Below are 17,302 nucleotides of genomic sequence, written 5' to 3'. Positions count from 1 at the left end.
GATTTTCTCTCAAAATTCACACATGGAGTGGGGGCTAAAAAAGAAAAAAGAAACAAAGTCTCCATCCATGGAAGGGGAAATTTGGAGCAGAAAACTGGGGGAGAGAAGTTTGTTTGTTTATTAGATATATATCCTGTTTTCTTTAAAAAAAATTCAGACTGCTTACATCTTTCTTCTTCTCCTGCTCTGCATTATCCACATAATTACAACCTCGGGAGATAGGGTGGCCTGGGAATCTGGAATAACTGTTTTCATTGCTGCTCTTCTAAAGATGACCCAAGGTTTTTCTAGCATGGCTTTTAATGGAAATAATATTATGGATTCACTAAGAAAAACTGCAGTATTGTAAGCTGCCATACATGTTTTGAAATATCACATAAAAGGGCACAATATAAATGTCCATAATGAACAGTTCTAATGAGGGAAACCTTAATGGGATCTACCTGGTATCAATAGAGAAATTGTTTTCTTTAGTTTTCCAGAAATGATTTTCCCTTCCCAGAGCTTAATTCCTTTTCTTTCCTTGCCAAATGCCCTTAACCATCCAACAAAGTGTTTCCCATTTTGGGACTTTACTATCCTTACTTAGTACTAACAGAACAAAACAAAAGTCCAACCTTTGTACTATTTTCAGTGATAGAGCTAAGATATAATTGATAAATGTAGGACAAGGAAATTAACATAGTACTCTCTTAAGATTTTAAGGTGGATGGGACTTATGTGCCCAATCTAGTAATTGGAAGGAGGAAATTTAATTCCAGAGGGAAATTAAAGTGGTAGAAATACCATATTTAATTTAATGGCTGTTCTAGATAAGTAAGCCTAGAAAACAGAGCTTCACTTGACAAGGGGAGTAAAGAATATTTTGGAAGCAAAGAGTCCTCTATCTAGAAGGTGGAAAACTTGAAATTAACTCAAACCAAGGAAAAGCATTTTCCCCTTTCTGTTGTCAGTTCAAATAAATCAACACTGTGAGTATAGATTATATGAATTCCAGTGTGATTGTTGTGGCTGCTGTGATGTTTCTGCAGTTCTTGGAGAGTTTTCTCCTTGCCCCGGCATGTTGAGAGACTCGTGTCATAGACAGAATTATGGAGGGACAGAGCTGGCCCTGTCACTAGGCAGAAAGTGGGGACTGCCTCCAACCAAGGATGCTGAAGGCCGAGGAGCAGACAGAGCTGTGTGTGGGACATGGCTTCCCTACACCAATAAGATAAAGGACGCTATTTAATTGCCAGTGCTGCAATGAAATACAACTGACATTCCACTTGGCTTCTATCCATCAAAGTGATAAGGAGGCATCTCCTGTACATGTAGCTGTTCAGCAACATCAGGATTACCCTAGGATTAAATTCCTTCTGGAGGTCCCTGGAGTGAGCAGAGAAGGCTCTCGCTTTCAGGAATGGCTTTTTCCGTGAACAGATCTTTCAGATGGGGGATGGGAAGACGTTCGCCTGGATCATCTTTCATGTGAAATTTTACACTTTCAAGTTAATCAGGAGGGGGGCACTTCATGGGAGCCCCAGGATCCTTTTTGCCCCAGGCCCTCAATGGTTCGCTGCTGCTGGCCTCCAGAGGAAAGGCAGATTTGCTGCTTAGATATGGAATGGGCTTCCAAGGGATGTGGCTGAGGCTCCGTCAGTGACGGTGTTCAATGAAAGATTGGACAACCACATGCTGGGGATTACATGAGCAGAGCTGGCTGGAGCCAGGGGTCAGACTAGATGGCCGAGAGACCCCATCTGACTCTCTCTGTTTCTATGTTTCTAACTTTACCTTGAGAATGAAAGCTTTCCTAGCTTTAATTTACTTTCTGCTCTGCAGCACTTTGCTGCCAAATTTTGGTGGCAGCAAACCACCAATCTTTTTTCCTGCTGCAAATGTTGGATCAGAGTATGGTCTGAAGGTACCTAGGGCATCCACCAGGTTTGCTGCTGGTCTGAGCTTGAAGAGGAGACCACCTGGGAAGCTCATATACAACCTTGACGTCCACAATGAGAGAAAGCACAATGTGGGCTTCAAGTTTGCAGCCATTTGTTAATTTATGTCTTTTCCTCCAAGAAGCCCAAGGCATTTGTTAAATTCATGTCTTTTCCTCCAAGAAGCCCACGATCCTTCTCTTCTCCATTTTATCCACTTAACAACCCTGTGAGGTAGGTTAAGATGAGAGCCACGGATTGCCCAAATTCAGCCAGCGAGCTTCATGGACAAGTGGAGAAGTTCTACACCAGCATGCTGATCGCTGCTGTATTGGGGGCTTTTGCCTGCTCGGTCATGAAAACACTGAGGTCCCTGCGACAGAGTTAGTGGCCTCTTTATAGGAAGGCTTAGCTATGGGATGCAACAGGCTCCCTGGACACCATGACAGTAGATCAGGCACGTTCAGGCTCGTTCTGGTGAGAACATGCATCCAGTCCTGGCTTGCTGATTTTCATCTGGGTATGTCTTGCAACTGTCTGGATCATTAGCTGAAAAGTATGTATCATCTTGCCCACCACTCCCTTAGCAATGAAGAGAAGCCAGCCCTTGCTCAAGTCCCATTCTGGAGAAGCTCTTGGGAGGGGGGATTCGGAGTGGCAGGGGCAGAATAGTTTAGCTTTGACTGGCAGGAAATAAGCCTTAGAAAAGGCATTTCCACCTTGGAAGGTGGGGGAAATGTCACAATGCAGTATCTATTGTGGGGGGGGGGGGAATCTTTCAGTTCATCACAATGAAAGCACGGTAGCTAATGAGGATGACCAGAAAGGTTGTACCCCCCCCCAAAAATAAAAAAATACATAAATTTAAATCAGCCTTCCAGAGCTATAACACTGTCCCTTTGATACCAATTTAAACACACGCAAATATAGGGAAAGAATGAGAGAAGCTTTTCCAAAGATTGCTATGAACCACCTTTTAAAACAGCAGTAACTGAAAAAGGCTTCTCCCACTCCAGTCATTCTAGGGTTATAGCTCTGTATATTCATTTAGAAATATAAGCAGGTGCCAATAACAGGGCAAAGGATACAGGGCACATGTACAAAGCTGTGGGCTATTTGACTGCCTGCCAGGTCAGTGCCCACATCAGAACCACTTTGAAAGGGTGGAGGAGTGTCCAAGACACTCCTGTAGAGTTAACATAATGAGATGCACACAGAAGAAATGCATCTTAACCCCCCTACAGTGTGGGAAAGCACTTGCAATTCTCTTGGCCACTTACGGTGCCCCAAAATTTATGGATGCTCGCAACCATCTGTCTGGAAGCAATTCTGGACTTGCTTATTCCTCAATCTGTACTAGTTTTGCTCAAAAAACCCCAGGAATTGTGGTTTGGTGAAGGTGATGGGAATTTTCCATTAGAGATCTTGGTTTTTCCTCTGAGACAAGCAAAGACAAATATACCCAGATGCGCTCTTGCCTACTTCTCCCTTGGGAGAGGAAATCAGTGTTAAATAAACTTAAGGTTGTGGTGTAGACTAAGAAAACTCATGTTTAGGACTAGGAAAACTGGTTCAAATTATGCTCTGTAATATTGTTAAAGAAGAATCGTTAAAACAGGAAGAAAACTGTAGTTACACAACTCAAAATTCTTTTGTTATCAAGAAAAGCTCTGGGTAAGGAACAGAAATGCAATTGCCAACTTCTAGTTAGCAGAATTCTCCAGACCTCCCCCTGCACTCTGCCTTTTCTGTAGGATTAAAAAACCCTCTACTAATTGTGTTTCTTTGTATTATTTTTAAGCTTATCTACAATCCAATCAAGTTATGGGCTGGGGAGAGAAAGCTATTGAACTGCGCGCCGTGGAGACAGGAGAGCTGAAAGGCGTGTTTATGCACAAGAAAGCACAGAAGCTGAAATTTCTTTGTGAACGGAATGATAAGGTACATGGGCAAAACTCAGTGATACAGATGCTATTCCTTATTTCATTAACGGAAGTGTTCTTATGCTGCTGCTCAGTCAAACAGGCTCCCAGAGCAAGGCGGTCTGTGCCCGCAGGCATACAATCCAAAATGACATGACACACAAGGAAGAAGCGGTGGGCAGGGCAGAGGGTAGAAGGCGACGCCTGATTAAAGAGTCTGGTTGCCTTCTCAGCGCCCTCCATACGGCCCATTGGATCATGCTCACACGCAAACAGAGCCTGGACCTGTTTAATCAGATTCTTTCCCACAGGAGAGGTGTGATGGGCTGTGCTGGCTGGGAAATGATGGACGTTGTTGTCCAGCCTTTCCGAAAGGGACCCGGTTGAGGAAGGCAGATCTGAACCCTCCCAGATAAGGATCCTGTGGATGGGAAGTACTCTGACTCTTTTGAACTGAGCCAATGGGAGGAAGAGATTGTCAGCTGGGGCTGGCTGGTGGTCTGTGTCCAGGTCCACGTCAGAAAGTAGATATTAACCCGCAGTTGGCCCTCTGCTGGCACACCCATTTCTCCCATCTCAAGGGTGCAACACTGACCTGGGGAGAGGGAGCGGCCACAGACCGTTCCGTGGAGGCTGGGGAGGGGAACCCTGTTTGGACTTGCCAGAATGTCCCTCCAAGGTAGAATAAAAACCATTTTTAAACTACCAAAAAAAAAAAAAAAAAAAAAAAAGCAGCATCGAGTCGGAAAGGTGTACTGCAGAGGCAGAGTGGGGCAACCTCTCTTTCAACCCCTCCCAAGTGGTGTTGGGGTACTTTGGGGGCACGGGGCAAGAGGGGCAAGAGGTTTCTTCCACTCTTGCCAAGCAGCTCTATAGCAGTTTCTGTTGACCCAGGATGGGTTGTGTTTCCTGAGTTCGGACAACACAGCAACCCATGGTGGGTCGAACCAACTTCCACGCACCACCATGCACCGCCAGGGTGGCTTTTAACCCCAGCTGAAGCCACCCTTTCAAACCCCCTGTGCATTTACACAGCCTGTGTGAAGCCAGTCACTGTCAGACAGCCCTAAGATCGCAGTTATACGAGCATAATTTAAAGGACAGGTCCCCTGCCTTTCTTTAGCAAGATGGTTCCTACATATTTCAATATCTTATGTGTCTTTTTTATCAGGATCTGTAGAAATTGTAATCTATCAGTGTAATACACCACCTCAAATGGTGACATTTCATCTTGCTGTTCAGGAAGAACCCCACTCTTTGAATTAAACTAGAATTCAGGTTTATATATGGAAATGTATGTGCCACATTCTCAGGTATGGCTGAAATATTCTTATAACCATAAAGTAACATTAGCATCTCCCCCAATTCCCCACTCTTTTCTCAAGGTATTTTTTGCATCTGTTCAGTCTGGAGGCAGCAGTCAAATTTACTTCATGACACTCGGACAGAACATACTATTCAATTGGTAGAACACATCAGAATGAAAGATCGGCTGCTTTTCCCCACTGGATATGAGCTATGTCAAATCCAAGCTGGTTACGGATGTTTTCCCATTTTCCTACAAGAGGAGCAAAACACGGTCATCATTATTCCCTCCTTCAGTTGCAGAAGAGTTCCATTTTCCCTTCTAGCCATTGCAATGATATTGCTGTTAAAAATCAGTCATTCAATAACCGAGAGAATGGTTTTCAGAAGTTACGGGCAGATATGCGATTGACCAAAGTACAGAGAGGCATGACTGCTGTCACAACTCTGCAAGCTCTCAAGGCAGAGTATGCACAGATACAGTTCCTGCACAAACATTGTGATGTTATTTCGTTAAATGTTCATGTTTTCATTCTGGACAACAGTTTATGTACACGGAGGCATATTCAATGTGTGTGTGTCTTGGCACAAGCTGGAAATCCACTTGAGGCTAAATTAGTGTTGTATTGTTTCTTGAAAAATCCTGCTTACTCAAGTGTATTAATCTTCATCTCAGAACTAACAAGCAACAGTGTTCACGTTTTAGTTTTTTCCAAATAGGGAAAAGGCTGGAGAATGTCTTCCCGGACTCTTCCCTCAACCACCTAGGGGTGGATGCGCCCATTCCATTTTTATCATGCTTTAAAACTTTGTATGGGTAGGAACAGTATTCATCTATTTAGGCTATCCCTGTGAAATGTATATTTTAAGGGTCTAGACAGATAAGTTTCAGTTCCGACCTCAAAAACGTCCTCCATGGTCAGAGCTGAGGCTCCAAACTCGCCTGTCAGCTGCGGTGGAGGGAACTACACCAGCTGCAGTTCCAACGTTGCAAGGACAACCTCAGAGGTGAGCTGGGAAGGGATGGGATGGGATGGCGCAGGCCCATGGCGTTTGCAGGATGCCAGTGGCACTTCAGCCTCCTTTCCTCAGGGTGCAAGGCCACACACCTTGGAGTCCAAAAGTGGCCATCGACGTGTTTTGCACATCAGGAGAAACAAGGGGTGGCCTCTACCTCTGTGTTTCTCCTGTCATGCTTCGGATGCCCATAATCTTCCAAGTTGAGATGGAGAGAGGCTGGGATATTTTACTAGCATGGACGTAGGAGTGTTTTGTAGCTGGATCCTACAAACTGTACTTGCTCAAATGGTCTTTCGCATGCAGCTGGGCTGACTTACGTATACAAGCTGGGGAGTTCTGGTCTTCTTGGGATTCTTTTTGGGGTGATGGGGGATGACTCTTACACTTCCTGATGGCAACAAAAACATCTATTTATGTCTAGATTTGTAAATATCTTATATCGCATTTCAGTAATGTATTTTTAAGATAGCCATAGGCACAACCCAAGGTTATAGGGAAAGCCATTCATTGGGAAGTTCCCATTGGAATGGGGCAATCACTCCAGTGGGACAGGAAAGGCTGTCAGTGTACCAAACAAAGCAGCCCTTGATAGAATTAAGTCCTGCTAGCCATTTCATATGACTTTATCTCTGAGTAATCAAGAGACCATCTAGTGACACACACTGGTGTTTTTTCCGCCAAGAAATTATATTCTCAGGGGCTACTTTAGAGCTGAGCTTTCGGGTTTACATGCACAATCTTGACTTAGCTAACATTTGTACAATGCTTTTCGAAAATGTAAAGCACTATAAAAATACTGCATAGTATGACTATATAGTAGCTGAGAACTTGATGCAAAAAAGAAATTTTTATCCAAGAAAGATATGCAATAATCTATACTTGGGGGGGCGGGAATAAAGGGCGGGTGGGCAGAGATATAAAGTACAGTATTTAAAAATATATAGTATTAACTTTTAACATGAGCTGTATAGAGCACAAGTCAAAAGGGCATAGGGAGTTGGCTCATTCTGCCAAAACAGATGTTTCTCAGATAACACCGTAGCTTAGTGACTGTTGTTACCCATGCAAAAATTCTGGGGTTTACTCTCCAGTTAAAGTGTCTTGGAGAGTAGGGCTGGAAAGGACTCTTCTTTGTCTGTTATCAGAGAGCCACTGGTGTCCAGAGCGGACTGTATAGTGAGAGATGGACAAAAATGGACTGCCGGGTGAAGCCCCCTTCATAGGCCGCTGTGTGTTTTGGAAAAGAAAGGCTTCAGATCTGGTGTGGTGCCCTTCCTGAGCAAGGGAGTGTAGCTGCACTTCCTCCACATTCTTTTTTTCATGCAGAAGTTGTTCCTAAGTAAAATTGTGACTCCTGGTGGGGATCCAAGAAAGTTTCTGTAAGAACTCCAGGATATCATGGACACTTGGAGACAGTCTGCAGATGCAGCTGCATATCATCACTTGGCTGTATTTTATGTTCCTCCTAATGGGCTTCCGGCGACTGCTGGTGGCGTAGATGAGCTGGGGTCCCGCCTCATATGGTCTCCAAGCATCCTTTGTAGAACATATTGCCGATACCCAGAAAGTGAATGTGTTGCGTGGGATGGGTGGGGGTGATAAAACTACAGAAGGTGGCAAAACTTTGGTGAAAATACTTAGGGATCACTCAGTGTTGCTGCAAAGCATGAATAGGTGCAAAACTAAGCTCTCTGCCCTTGGCCCAGATGGAGGCTAGACAACAATTTGGTAAGATAGCAAAATGCTAGTATTCTGAAGAAACTGGGAGGTTTTTGTACTCCATGCCCTCTTCAAGATCCAAAATAGCAAGATCCTTCCCTAAGTAACAGTTGCCCCAATTCCATATAGGAGCTATTAGGCAAACACATAGAAGGAAGTAGCTGTAGCCACCTTCTTAATGTTACCAGAAACTTCTTAGCTCAAGGTCATAAAAATAAGTTCTTCTATTTGGCAACTGAACTTTCAGACAGCTGCACGGTTGTGGAGAATCCTTGTTCTGTCCTACACACAAGTCAAAATTGCATGGGCATGGAATCTGAAACCCAGCAGAATTTCCCCAGAAGATGACAACATTTGAGGAACTTTGCCAGAGTAATTGAGGGGAAACCCTGAGCAGTTCCTGTTTATAGCATTTTGCTTAGTGGGGGGTCAATAATGTACTACACGAATCCTCATTTGTCTCAAAATGTTTGAACTTGGTGCTCAATTTCCAGCTTCAGTATTTTTGGGAATTGCCCTAGGCTTGGGAACTTTGACAGAGAGATGATCAAACATAAAAAGCTTAATTACCCAGACAGAGAAATATATTTTTAACTGAACTCTCTTGCCATTGCAGTAGCTTGGTTGAAAAGCAAAATGTTGTTCCGTAAAGAGCACAGGAATCAACAGGGACTTCATTTCAACCCTGAAATCTTGGTGCCATGATGTGGGTTTCACAGCTTTTGCAAGTGATCTTGGGATTCTACCATCAACACATCAAATGCATCTTTCTAAAAAGTACTTCAGTAACTAAATTATCACTGAAGGGTTGATCATGTATCAGCAATAATTTGAATATATAATGTTTCTTTTTTTAAAGTGTTAAAATGGAAAAGGCATTTTAATTGATTTAACAACATCATTTGTAATTGCTATAAGCATTCCATAGACATCAAGTATACATAATTAGAGAACTCACTCCTTCAGTTTCAGTGACAGGGTTGAGTTGTTATAGATCAATCAAACCAACCAAACAGTTGCATTGCTATCTCTTTTGATCAAAGGTTATCTGTGAGCCATCCTGCACTCTTCTATCATTTCTGAAAAAAGGCACTGTAGTACAAAACAATAAGATCTTTGCTAAATTAGGCCAAAGATCTAGCTTAGCTATTCCTGATCTGGTGCTCTCCATGGCTGGCCGGAGAATACCAGAAACTGAAGGACTTTGCACAGGCTTCAGACCCTTAGTGCCTTATTTATCACAATGGAATGAAAACCCAAAAAGTTAAAAAAGGGAATGTAACCCAATTTCAGGAAAGAGAGGGAGGTGACCTGCCAATATCTCAGAGGTCCATCAAATGCTATTCTCCATGGCTGGATTCTGTAAACATTGAGGCACTAGTCCCCTGGTGCCTTCTGAATGCTTTGGACTTCAGCTCAGCCAACATTGCCAATGGCTGGGAGCTCTACAAGTTGTAGCCCAAAATACCTGAAAGGCACCCACTAGCAAGCTTTCTCATCTGCCATCATGTCCACAAAGGTGGGCATCAACAGCCCTCCAAATGCAGAGGGCATTCCATAATCCCTTTTCCCTAGAAATCTTCTACAATAACCCCATTTGTATGATGACCCAATCAAGGCTTTGTGAAATATTCTGTCTGGAAGTAATTTCAGTTCCTCACCCCTTTTAACAGCCAGTTCCCCTAAACAATGATGGGGAAGTAAATATTGCATGAAAAATGAGCCATTTCCTTTGCATTTCTTCACTGTTTTAAAATGATGAAAAACACGTTCTCAGATGTCAACACTGAGAGTCTGTGTGGGCACAGACGCCCTCCATGGCAAAGGTATTTTGGTATTCCTGATACCTTCAGGGCAGAGGTGAAAATGCATTAGCAGTGAGTTATGCGTGACCAAAGAGTGGCCAGAGAACCTTTTGGTCTCCATCACTGCCCATGCATGACTTCCTGGTTGCATTCTCACTTGGGAAAGTCAGGGAGTGTTGGAATGCGAGTGGTAGGAATACGTAGGGACAGGTAAGCAGGGCTCGCTTAGCACCGCTTCTCCTGCTTGTCCACCTGCTTCTGGGCCAACTGGGAGGCAGAGATGCCATTGCCTGCTTGTTCATTGGCTCCCTGCCTGCCAATCGAGCAAGGGGTGGGCATGATTTGAAAGAACGGTTGGTGGCAGTGGCAAGAAGGGATGGTCACCATTGGTGACCCATGTTGCATCAAGTTCCAGGTGCAACTCATGATAAACGACACCTTTGGTATGTTTGCCAGGAAACAACATGAGCCGAAAGTAACATATACGGACACTCAGAGCTGTTTTTCTCTGACAGCTGCTTTTGCAGGGCACCCTGAATTATGTCAAGACTCTTTACCTTCTTTACGTTGTACTTTGGTATATACCAAATAGGGCAATAAGACAGGAATTCCGATCCATGTGGAAATGGAAAAGAGGGGCAGCCAGTAATCACTATTCTGGATGAACTTGGCACAGAATAGAAGGAGGCTCTTGTCTGAGTGCACCTGCAGAGACCACAAACAGCTGTGCCAAATTGAGGAAGGTTATGGCTGCGAGGCCAAGCATGCTTACCTGGAAGTAAAGCAGACTGGCCACTGTAAGATCAGCTTTGAGAAAATATGCATGGAATTGCACTGTGAATATTATTATTCTGCCTGAAATACACATGGAAGCTTGATAATAAGTGATCCAGTTCTATCTAGTATTCCTAAGCATAGTAGATCAAATCCTCAAATAAGTTTTGTTGTCATAAACACTAACTGAATTAGATGGTAGAAAATACATGTTGGGGAAAAGTCGGTAGAGAGGAAAGGTTAAGAGAAACAGTCAAAAAGGAGATGAAAGGTCACAGAAGAGAAGATAGAAAAACAAGTTGTTGGTGTAGGTGAAAGAGAGGAAACAGAATGGTGAGATCAGAGATATCGCTGGGTTTGGAAAGCACTTCAAATTTTTATGGGAACTGTGAATGCAGGTAACAGTTAGGAATTTCAAGCAATCATTCAGATTGCAACAGCGATTACATGGGAGAATGTTCAGAGACTGAAAAGTTCTAACAATCATAGTTGATCATGCTTAAATCAATTGCTGGTGTTTAGGAAGTTATCTCAGTTTAGTCTGCCCTAGTATTTTGATTTTTAAGAAGAGAAATGGATTTCTCTCTAGTAATATAGTGGCTGTGTCTGTCAGTCAGTAACATAGTGCCAAGGCTAGAGCTCTAAACGGATTGGCATGCACTTTGGGTTTAGTTGGTTTTTAAAATGCATTCAGTGCTTGCAATTCTTCCCAGAGAATCCATGTTTGAAGCCTGCAGGACCATCTTTAGTCACTAGGGGGCAGATTTCCCTCTCCAACACACCATCTTGCAGTCCATAGAATGTGGGGTCAGAGGAGATTAGTGGGTTAAGGGGGGGGGGGTTATAAGCCTGCCTCCTTCCCCCTGCTGTGGGGGAGCCCCCGCAAGGGAACAGAGTCCACAGATGCTTCCTCAGGGGGCTATAAGAATGCACCATGGAAGGGCCCATCCCTCGGAGTGCCAGCCGGGTTGGCTTTACTCAGGTGGAAAGGGCAGAATGTGTCCAGCTCTGATGGCAGCGCACACTTTCTTCAGAGCTTCTCTTGATCAACCTCAGGGCCATGCCAACACATGCAAAGCAGAGTCCGTTCACTAGTTCTGAAGAAAACGGGCTGGGGAGAGAATCAAATCATCAATAGGAACCCTACGCCCTGAAGCCATCATTCCTGACAATTGCCACCAGCTTTCTGTTCCAGGAGTGCTTCGTATTTCCAGTTTACAATGGAAATGAAGGCAGTAAATTATGTCCTTACAATTATTTTGCAAGACGTGGTGCTTTAGCCCGAACTTGTGAATTATAAAGTGGGAACAACAGTTGCTGCGCACTGTGTTTCATGAGATGTTTATTGTACTGTAATGGTTCTTTAATGTCCAAATTGTATATTTGAAGCAGCAAAAATAAAGCATTATTCTGGAAAAAATGAACAGGACATTTTTCTCATAGTATCATCTTACACTGCTGTGAACTAATTGAAAAAGAAAAGAAACATGATTAGAATGGCATAGATCCCATTATATTTGGTACTGAGTTCAATTTTTTTTTTCTGTTGGTGAAGAGCATAGGACATGGGTCCTCAAACCACGGCCCACGGGCTGGATACAGCCTGCCATTTATCTGGCCCGCCTCAGATCTTTTGGACTAGCTCAGAGAAAATGATCTTTGAGGGAGTCCAGAAGCTCTGAGCTGGCCCAGGCATTCTTTGAAACTGAGCAGAGAGCTGGCACACGCACCTAATTGTAAAAGCTCAACTGTGCATGTGCCGGCTTCCCCCCCCCCACACACACACCCCCATTGCATGCATATTCAGAGCGGGAATACGGAGAGGGAAACGAGAGGAGGGCAGAAGAGAGAAAGAAATGAAGACACTAAAAAAGAGTTGAAGGTAAGAAAAATATAACTTTTTAAATCTATTTTGAATTATGTAAGCCACGTCCCTGGGCTGCGGGCCAAGCTGCAGCCACCTCACCAAGCCTGGGGGCAGCCGTTCAACAGTGGCTGCAACTTGCCCATAGAAGGCTGCCCCCGGGCTTGGCGAGGCAGCTGCGGCTTGCGGCAGAGGCGTGGGAGACACGGCCTTCAATGGGCAAGCTGCTGCCGCCGCCATTGAGCAGCTGCCCCCGGGTTCAGTGGGAACAGAGCAAACATTTTTAATTTTTAAATTAATTTTTAATTTAAATTAATTTTAATTTATTTTAATTTCTTTTAATTTCTTTTAATTTTAATTATTTGTAATGTGCAGTGTGCATAGGAATTCATACATATTTTTTTCAAACTGTAGTCTGCCCCCCCCCCACCCAACAGTCTGAGGGACAGTGAACTGGCCCCTTGTTTAAAAAGTTTGAGGGCCCCTGGCACAGGGTCTCAACTGAATGAGTGTCAAAAAGGCCATGCAGACATCTGCTTGGCACAATTTTCCTCGAAAAGCATCTTTGACTAGAGCCGCTCAAGCAAATATCTCTTTCTGTCTGGAAGCACATTAAAGTATTGATACAATTTACTTGGTGCTTTGTCAGAGCTGCAGAAAAGGGCATCCAAAATGATCAAGGGGCTGGAGCAATTCCGCTGCAAGGAAAGGTTTGTGCTCTTTCGCTTGGTGGGGAGGCAAGACATGATCTGAGATAGGCACAATTATGCATGGTGCAGACAGCGTGGAGAGGAGACACTTCTGTCCCTCTTCCATAATGCTGGAATCCAGGGTTATCCCATGGATCTGACGGATGGGAGAGGGATGACAGACAAAATGAAGTATTTCTCCACAAGGGGCATAGCCAACAAATGGAATTTGCTGCCTCAGGGTGTGTGACGCCAGCAAACTGTTGAGCGAGAATGCAGGGAGGGATAGGATGGAAGATCCAGGGGAAATGGCTAAGGGAAACCCAGATACTGCGTAATACAGGGGGTGTTGAAAGTCTTGCAGCCCAAGGGCTGAATCCCATTTCAGAGAACTGTAGGTCATTTCCAGTACTGGATGGGACCAGATGTCAAGGGAGCAGGGCCAAAAATACCAAAATTGCTAGCATATTTTAGCTTAAAGTTCTCACTGCTGTTAATTAAAGCCTTAAGAGAGGTATTAAAACCTTGTGGGGGAGGCATATGGACTGCATAAAAGCTAAAAAAACACCAACAATCAAAGCTTGGGAATAAGGGAGGGAGAACACTAGCCCAGCCTTTGCCCCAGAACAAGTCAGATTTGGCTTCTGGGGCTAAGTTATTGCTCTCATACCTCAACATTTTATTTATTTTTGGATTTATATCCTGCCTTTTTCCTAGCTCAAGGCAGCTTACATCATTCTCCTCCTCCATCTTATCCCCACAACAACAACCCTGTGAGGTAGGTTGGGCTGAGAGTCTGTGACTGGCCCAAAGTCACCCAGTTGGCTCCATGGCCGAGCGGGGACTAGAACCCAGATCCTCTGAGTCTCAGTCCCACGCTCTTAACCACTACACCACACTGGCTTTATTGCAGGCTCTTCTTGTGTAAACCAGCGTATATTCACTTAAAAGTCTTCCACGTTCCCCTTTCCTGTCTCCAATGGTCCACTATTGTTTTAAACAGTAACGATTCTTAAATGTTTTGGTGGAAAGACAGTGTATATATAAATACATATATAATGTATGAAGTCCTTTCAGATGAACTGTGTATCCAAAGAACTTCCTCCTAGTGAACCCTGATATATTCCTGCAAGTGAAGAAGAAAACTCTTGATATTTATCTCAAAACTAAGAAAATATTATGATTCACCAAAATTAACATTTTGTTTAAAAAAATCTGCACTGGGATACTGCTTCAGTGATTAGAAAAAAAATGTGGTGTGTATTTTATAAGTTACTGTTATACGGAAAACACAGAGTGCAGTTTAGAAGCATTGCTCATCTTCTGTGCTTCCTAGATGAAACCTGGCATTTTAATTTGATATCCTTGTTTGTTGGGAGGAAAGTGGACCAGCTTCCAGGAGAAGAATTGCTTGGCGATAAAATTGCCTCTCAAAGAAATATCACAAGATTCAGTTTACAAGCTCAGATGCTGTACTTAGACAACTGTATTTAAGTTAAATGAAACATGAGCAAACCTACAATCTATATAAAAAAAGATTGTTTTCTATGAATTCTCAAAGCTAAGCCATAAATCAAACTTCCAGCTAACCAAAATGATAGATATCCGGCTGAAATCCTCCCACCCTGTTTAGTAATGCTCATCACATTGCATGCTACTTATCAAAGCAACAAAGAGTGCTTTCTAGGTGATCACCTTGAAATGATATTTTAGCATTTTTTGTTTCCTGTTATTATTGCTGGGTTAACAAAAGCACCAAGGATATGATGGAAAAACAAGTGTCAAGGCAGTCATCTTTTGTGTCAGCAGCATCCTAAGTTAACAGAAATAGCAGGTTTTGCCAGCGTTGCTCTTCTTCTTTAGCCAAACAGGTATTCTATTGTACATTGCAGCGCTCGGATAATGAAATGGAGGGGAATCGATTCTCTTTTACGCAAAAGCACCTTCTGACAGTTTGTACAACCTGGTTTTGAAGGTGCTGCTTCAGCACTGATGGGGCTGAACAAGACTCAGGGTTGGGCCCCAGCACCTTATGAATGAAAGAGGCTGTGTGTTCATCTGTCCATCCATCAGCACTATAGTGACAAGACCATGAAAGCGGGAAGTCAGAGATGACCTGTTCTGGGCGGTTCTTCACATGCTGCTTCTTAAAACTGTGGGGGGCATGTGGCCTGCAGGGGTCCCTTCAATGTAACTGTGAGTCATGGGAGCCACCCTTCAATTGTTGTCGGTGATTGTGGTTGTGTATTATGCAAAACTGGACAGGTACACCAAATACGTGCTTTGTCCCAGGATGGAAAAGCAGCAACATCAGCAGGAAAAGTGGACTTTGTAAAGTCACAAGATGGCCAGGGAAGGGGATTCAGGGAGGCTAGGTTCTGTCTGCAACTACAAAAGTCAGGACAACTTCAGGAGGTATCGCCAGGATGATGTGATGCTGAATTAGGTAACACCATCAGCGGGCATCAGTGGGGCAAAGCTTTGAATATGGGGCAGTGAGCCAGAAGGACTGTAACAGCCAGAAAATGTGCTTTAACTATTTATTTATTTATTTTATTGAATGCTTTTCTATACCATCCCATACTTAGATGTCTCAGGAGCAAACTATAATATTGCTCTTTTTGTCTTCTGGGGCCTGGGCTAACAAAAGCCCCAAAACATAGGAAGATGTGGGCCTGAACTTCTGTGCCTTCCTCTTTTCCTGGGACTTGGAGCAGATGTCTAGGGCGGCTGTCCAAAGTTGTGACTCAGTGCTGCAATTCTGCCCACAGTTGTTGTAACTTACTGCTTAAAGAATGACTTCTTGTCCTTTCTGTACTCACCTATTTTATCTTTGTTTTAGGTTCAATGAAGCTTATCTCCTTATAATTAAATTTGCCACAGAACTGTGCCAAAAGAATAGATTCCATACCCCAAACAGGGAGTCCAATTCTATTCCCATTGGGCAGGGTAGGAGGAAGCTGTCATATTAATCAATTTGCTTCTAATAATTGTCTCTAGGGTGATCTTTGCAGAAAAATATAAGAGAATTATATATAACTTTATATAAGTATTTTTCATTTCACAGCATGTTGTCTGCAGTCTTTATCATCTTCAAAGCATTTATTTCTACCAGCCCTTGACAAAACTTCGTGTACCTGATGAAGGGGGTTCTACTCCACAAACATACAACCACAATAATCTGTTAGTCGTCTGTGAAAGATTAGCTCCAGGGAACATGCTTTGTTAAGATTATGAACAAGATAACTGCAATTATACTTGTCCATTCTGGCAGATTTATCACAACAGATCAGTTCATGTTTGTGAACTACTGGAAAATTAAGTTTGTGGAAGACAATGTAAAATGCAAATAGCTATACTAGGCATTTATGTTTGTTTGTTTGTTTGTTTGTTTTTTCTGATGGTTAAGGACAGGATAATTTGCAAAGGTAAGTTTTCATTTTCATTATATATTATTTAATGTATACAAATTTTGAATGTATTTTTCTTGTTATTTATTTGAGAAAAAAAAAAGATTTCTGTAACACTTAAGCAAAACTACCAGGGTGAGTTACAAAAACAAGATAAAATACACAAACAAAGCTTAAGAAAAAGCATGTTCTCCGATACATGAAAAGCCCCTATACAAATACAAATTTGTTTTACAAAGTATCTCGCGCAGTAAACCTCTCCATCCTTAGGCCTGCGATCACGCAAACTGCAGCCTCTCCGCCCTTCAAACTCCCCGCTCCAGCCAACATGGCCAGGAATGATGGGCACTGCAGTCCGAAGCGTTCTGTGCTGACTGGGGCTAATGCGAGTCCAAAAGCCACCAATGGGGAGCGGCTGCCGCTTACAAGCCCCGCAGAGGCTGATCGTGGGGGGAGCCGTTTGGCCGGGCGTGAAGGCCTCGCAGGCGAACCCCGTCCAGAGCAGCCTTCCTCCACCAACCCTCCGCCCATTACCTGGCGCTGGGACTACAGGCCCCATCCTCCCCAGACGCCAGGCCGGAGGGAAGGCGAGCGACGGGAGCCGCAGCCCCGACCCGCTGGCGGGTGCCGGGCTACGCCGGGCGGGAGGGGAGCGCCCATCCCCGCCCCGCGCGCCCATTGGCCACTTCGAAGAGGAGTCCGCCCCGCCCCCTCGGTAATGGCGGCGGCGCCGGGCCGGCCTTGCGGAGCGCTGCGCCTGCCCGCGTCGTGATCCGCGCGGAGCGCCCGGGCCCCTCGGCGGCCGCGGGCGGCGGGGCATGGGCGAGAAGCGAGGCGCCGCGGGCACGCGGGAGGGCGCGCGGGGGCCCGGGGCG

At 44.2% G+C, this 17,302-nt stretch overlaps 1 protein-coding gene across 2 annotated transcripts in view; it reads left to right on the top strand.

Annotated features, from left to right (window-relative positions):
• NRK (Nik related kinase) overlaps positions 1–11,888 on the top strand; it is a 103,363-nt gene extending 91,475 nt beyond the window's left edge. For both annotated transcript variants that reach the window (XM_044427204.1, XM_044427205.1), the window contains 2 exons: positions 3,721–3,860; positions 5,227–11,888. In XM_044427204.1, the coding sequence (XP_044283139.1) occupies positions 3,721–3,860; positions 5,227–5,310 (224 nt within the window). In that variant the 3' untranslated portion in view covers positions 5,311–11,888. The remainder of the gene's footprint in view (positions 1–3,720; positions 3,861–5,226) is intronic.
• Positions 11,889–17,302: the final 5,414 nt, after the last annotated feature.

The sequence above is a fragment of the Varanus komodoensis genome, unplaced genomic scaffold (assembly GCF_004798865.1).
Source record: "Varanus komodoensis strain SLA01 unplaced genomic scaffold, ASM479886v1 scaffold18_3, whole genome shotgun sequence".
Lineage (NCBI taxonomy): Eukaryota > Metazoa > Chordata > Lepidosauria > Squamata > Varanidae > Varanus > Varanus komodoensis.
The sequence above is the reverse complement of the archived record's forward strand: the minus strand, read 5'-3'. Positions and strand labels throughout refer to the sequence as shown.